Source organism: Octopus bimaculoides, chromosome 14, assembly GCF_001194135.2.
Source record: "Octopus bimaculoides isolate UCB-OBI-ISO-001 chromosome 14, ASM119413v2, whole genome shotgun sequence".
NCBI lineage: Eukaryota > Metazoa > Mollusca > Cephalopoda > Octopoda > Octopodidae > Octopus > Octopus bimaculoides.
The window spans coordinates 16,587,416-16,592,581 of record NC_068994.1 but is presented as its reverse complement, the minus strand read 5'-3'; the positions used below and the strand labels follow the sequence as shown (position 1 = coordinate 16,592,581).

Here is a 5,166-nt window from a genome sequence, read left to right as displayed (position 1 = left end):
ATATATATATATATACATATATAGGTACAGGAAATCACCAACTATGTAAACAACATGAAGTACAAAAACAAACAAGTTAAATACGCAAACAATGAAAGAAAAAAATCGAAAACAGGACAAGTAACATGGAGAACGACCCTTCATCAGTTGTCAGTTGTCTATCTACTCCTCATTTCAAGCATTCAATGACAATATGAATCTTCAAAGACAGTAGCTCCCATAAATTCTAAAATAAAATTTAGGATCTATGGAGGGTCAAAGTTGGAAACAAAAACAGGACAGTGGAGACATACAAGGAAACTGAATGAAACCAAGCATGGAGGGCCGTTAGACCAGAATGAGAGGAAAATAGCGAATGCTGGGAGAAATATTTTTTTGAAAAGAGAAAAGATAGAAGAGAGAGAGAGATAGAAATAGAAGAGAGAGATGGATAGAAGACGTCCAGTCCTTAGAACGTCGTGCAGGAAGAAGAAAGATGGATGATGGTCACTTGTGAGCAACAAGAGAGAGAAAAAGAGAAAGGGGGAGAAAGAGGGAGATAGACATATAGAAAATGGTGAAGGGGAGAAAAAGGGAATTAGAGAAGGATGGGAGAGAAAACAGTATTGAGTAGAGTCACATCAAAAAGGTTAAGATAAACTAACGTGGAAATGGATGCGTGGCGTTCAATTAAATAATACTATAAAAAATATATATGTATATATATATATATATATATATATATATATATATATATATATATATATATATATATATATATATATATATGTATGTATGTATATATATATATATGCATATATTGGTACAGGACATCGCCAACTATGTAAACAACATAGAGTACGAAACAAACGAGTTAAATACGCAAACAATGAGAGAAAAAAAAATGGAAAACAGGACAAGTAACACGGAGAACGACCCTTCATCAGCTGTTGGTTGTCTATCTACTCCTCTTTACTTTTTTCAAAGAAAATATTTTTTCCAAAGTTCACTATTTTCCTCTCATTCTGGTCTAACAACCCTCCATGTTTGTTTTTATTCGGTTTCCTTGTTTGTCTCCACTGTCCTGTTTTTGTTCCCAACTTTTACCCTCTATAAATCCAAAATTTAATTTTGGTAGTTATGGGAGAAAATGTCTTACTCTCCCACACTTTAGTTACTCCCTTAGCTTCCCTATTACTCATGCTAGTTTTCTATTCAATCCCCTTACCAACAACCACTGTGTAACTGTCTATAGCTGTCTCTCTTCTGTTATCTCTTCCTTTAACACATTTTCATTCCTTTCACTCTGTTTTGAGAAAAATTTCAAAAGTGGATTATATGGGAAAGGTAAGTTGATTTGATTGGAACTTACATCATCAATAAATCCAATAAAAGGATCCAGATTTGTCCCTCTTCCAATAGTTAAAGAACAATCCAGTCGCTTAATATCAGCTACATTAAAAGAAGAATAAAAAAGCAAAAAAGAGCAGGTTAAAAAAGAGCATGTCAACATACATGAGAAAAATGCAAGGGATTGTGCTATGTGTTAATGAAGTATGATACATAACTATCTATCTTATGCAACAATGCTGTTTGATATGATTCTGCTGAGTGTCCTCTATACTATTTTATAAGGAAGCCTCTACAAGCATATATAATGTAGTAGGATGTGCTTGACATGATGGTATCAACTCAACAGTTTCTAACTTACTTTACTTTTCCATGATAATCCTGTTAATATTTATTTTAAGAAGAACCTTTCCCAAGGTCTTATGTTGGAATAAAGAATACATATTTTGATCATTAACTTTGTTTTATTTCTTTCATTTCAATCTTCTTGACATAAATATTATGGATAAACTTTTACATCGCTGAATGCTTCGACACCATACCAAGTGCTTAAGGATCTGACAAGGCATGGGTACACTGGAAGAGAACTTTCACAAGCTTCCTTACTTTGGTAAGTGCAAATCATAATGCTGTTAACAAACTTGATATCCTTAACAGTATTCGAATTCATTTCTGATTGCACTGATTATGATATGGCAATCGCAAATCTTGAGAAATTATATAATGCACCAAAGAATGAGGTATATGCTCGACACTGCTTGGCTACTAGACGTCAACAGCTAGGAGAAAGCCTTGATGAATATCTCAGAGCTTTGCAGTTGCTTGCCAAGGATTGTACCTTCAATTACTGGAGTAATTTATCAACAAGAAATGATTAGAGATGCTTTTATCAATGAACTTATATCTCATCCCATTTGACAGTGTCACTTAGAAAATACAACTTTAACACTTGATGCAGCATTCAATGCAATTAAAGGCATTCCACTCATGACTATCTTATGTTTCTCTAAGGCATTTTGTATCTAGGAGTACCTGACCCAATGTATCTGTCACCTTGTCAAGACGTTAGGGCTATGATATAAAGGGAATTTAGCATCTATTTCTAGTAAGTTGAGTGAGCACATAGAGGCTCCCACATCAGCTTATGTGGCACTTATTTATAACTTTGAGGTCAAGGCCACTTGAAAGTTAAGCGCTTTGATCATGGATACAATATACAGACAATGATAAGAATTACCTATTTATTTTCTGATACACAATTAGCTCCTCATCTGCACTGTCATAATTACTTTAATGTATATATATAAAATATAATTAGTACTTACCGTTTCCTAATTTGGAAGTTTTCAGGCCATCAACCCACAGTTCCACACGATAGCCAGTTTTCAAAAGAGTCACGCTATGCCATTGATCAGGTTTCTGGGGCATCAATAAGAAACATCAATAAATTGACTTTTAACAATTTTATTTGCATTATATATGTCTTCTTTTCACCTTCTAGTTTCTCTTCTTCATTTCTCTCTTTCGTTCTATATATATATATATATATTATCGTCATCATCATCATCATCATTTAACATCTTTTGTCCATGCTGGCATGAGTTGGATAGTTTGAGCAGGGCTGGCAAGCTGGAAGGGGCTGCACCAGACCCCAGTCTGATTTGGCATGGCTTCTACAGCTGGATGCCATTCCCTATGTCAACCACTCCAAAAGTGTAATGGCTGCTTTTACGTGCCATTTGCATGACACCAGTATCTGTGACACCATGACTGTGATTTTACATGGCTTGATGGATCTTCTTCTCAAGCATGGCATGTGTATGCTTGTGTGCAGGTGTGGCTGTCTGGCAAGAAGTTTGTTTCACAACCACATGGTTTTGGGTTCAAGCCCACTGCATGACACTGGGTAAGTGTCTTATATTATCAAAAGGGTCAGTTTGAACTATTCTAGCCAGACATCATCCATAGGAAAATGCATAAGTATGAAGGGAATTAAATAGGGTTGCAGCTCTGAGAATAATTAATATTATAAAGCATTTTCTCTACCACTCTGCTCATTCTGTACATATTTAATACATTAGCATTTAAACCAGCCATATCTAGCCAAAAATTTCCTCCCTGTTTTATCTTCAAACTGGCCGTATCTGGTCTGTCATGCCTACCTAACGATGTCATGTTAAAAATATACAATCACATCAGTGAAATCTCAAAGCTACAAGATAATGCATAATTAATTCAAAGCAATCTGAATGAATATGGATTACATTTGACAGAGTAATCTGAATGCTAAAGGGTTAAATATTTTTATCAAATAAATAGCAATAAAAGTCAAAGAAAACATTTATAGCAGGTCGAGAATATTCTTACCAAATCAGCTTGCAGTCTCACCACTGACTCATCATTCAAAATAAAGCCACCATAGATAGTTCTGGATATTTCAGTCCTTTCATAGGCAACACCAAATGTCGCACTTTTATCACAGTCGCTGTTATCGACGAGAGCAAATCGGCCATTTGTCGTCTCAGCTGGTCGGAATCGAAAGGAAAGAGTGAAGTTGGAGCCAAAAAACATATTGTTCAATGCCCAAACAGTAACAGATGAGTCATTAAAAAAAGCAGCAGCAGAACCTGAGGCTCCCTCTACAGGGAGAATAGTGACTGATCTGGCTCCAGTTCCCTTAGGATATTTAGAGTAATCCTTCCAATCTTTGTCAAAAGGAAGGTGAATAAAGGGTTCACATCTTTTAATAATGTCTGCAAGAGAAGAAGTTAATTCTTCAACAATTATTCTGAATAAAATATACAAACAAAAAAGAAAAAAAGGAAGAAGAGTGATTAAAAAGTTCTTCTTTCAAAATAAACATGGATATTTATATTACATACAATGGAAACTTATTGAATAGTGGCTTGGTAAGTATTTATTTATTGACAATAAGCCACAGTATACATAGATTAAAAGTAGTCTCCTAGACCAGTGCAGCCCTTGGGCAAATCAATGCATTGGGCGCTGTAGTATTTATTTATAGATAGTAAGCCACAGAATACGTAAATTAGAATTAGGCTCCTGGACCTGTGCAGACCCTGGGAAACTGACCAGTATGTCAATGCTTTAAGACGATCGTGCATGCAATTTCCTTCAAGCTGGAGGAGGTATTATGTAAGAGATTGTAAGAAACTTGCCTAGGGAAACAAAAATAACAGAAAATTAGGACGTGAAATTAAAGGATAATTTGGGCGATCTATATGTGACTATCTTTACATTTTACAGGCTCTGTTCTCATAAGTGAAATTTAATAAAATTGGTTTTTGAAGAGAAACGAGACGAGCATTAAATATTTCTCAATTTTGCTAAAATCAAAAACATTTTGCAGTGTTTCGTCTGTTTTTGTGTTCTGAGTTCAAAATCCGCCGAGATCGACTTTATCTTTCATCCTTTCAGGTTCGATAAGATAGGTACTAGTTGAACACTAAGGTCAATACTATCGATTTAGCCCTTTCCCCGAAATTTCTGGCTTTGTGCCAAAATTTGAAATAAATAATTTTGCGCTAATGAAATTTTTTCCAAGGGAGGTAACTTAACACAACTTTATTAAAACCTGTTACACTATTTGGGTATTATGACCCTATTTTGTAATCATCATCATCATCATCATCATCATCGTTTAACGTCCGCTTTCCATGCTAGCATGGGTTGGACGATTTGACTGAGGACTGGTGAAACCGGATGGCAACACCAGGCTCCAGTCTCATTTGGCAGAGTTTCTACAGCTGGATGCCCTTCCTAACGCCAACCACTCAGAGAGTGTAGTGGGTGCTTTTACGTGTCACCCGCACGAAA

The 5,166-nt window shown here is 35.5% G+C and overlaps 1 protein-coding gene across 1 annotated transcript in view; it reads right to left on the bottom strand.

Moving 5' to 3' along the window:
* The window catches only part of LOC106881668 (protein PIF), a 49,564-nt gene that overhangs the window by 2,988 nt on the left and 41,410 nt on the right, over positions 1–5,166 (bottom strand). The window contains exons 6-8 of the mRNA XM_014932134.2: positions 3,697–4,082; positions 2,655–2,748; positions 1,352–1,431 (exon numbers count right to left, since the gene is read on the bottom strand). Coding sequence (XP_014787620.1) covers positions 1,352–1,431; positions 2,655–2,748; positions 3,697–4,082 — 560 coding nt within the window. The remainder of the gene's footprint in view (positions 1–1,351; positions 1,432–2,654; positions 2,749–3,696; positions 4,083–5,166) is intronic.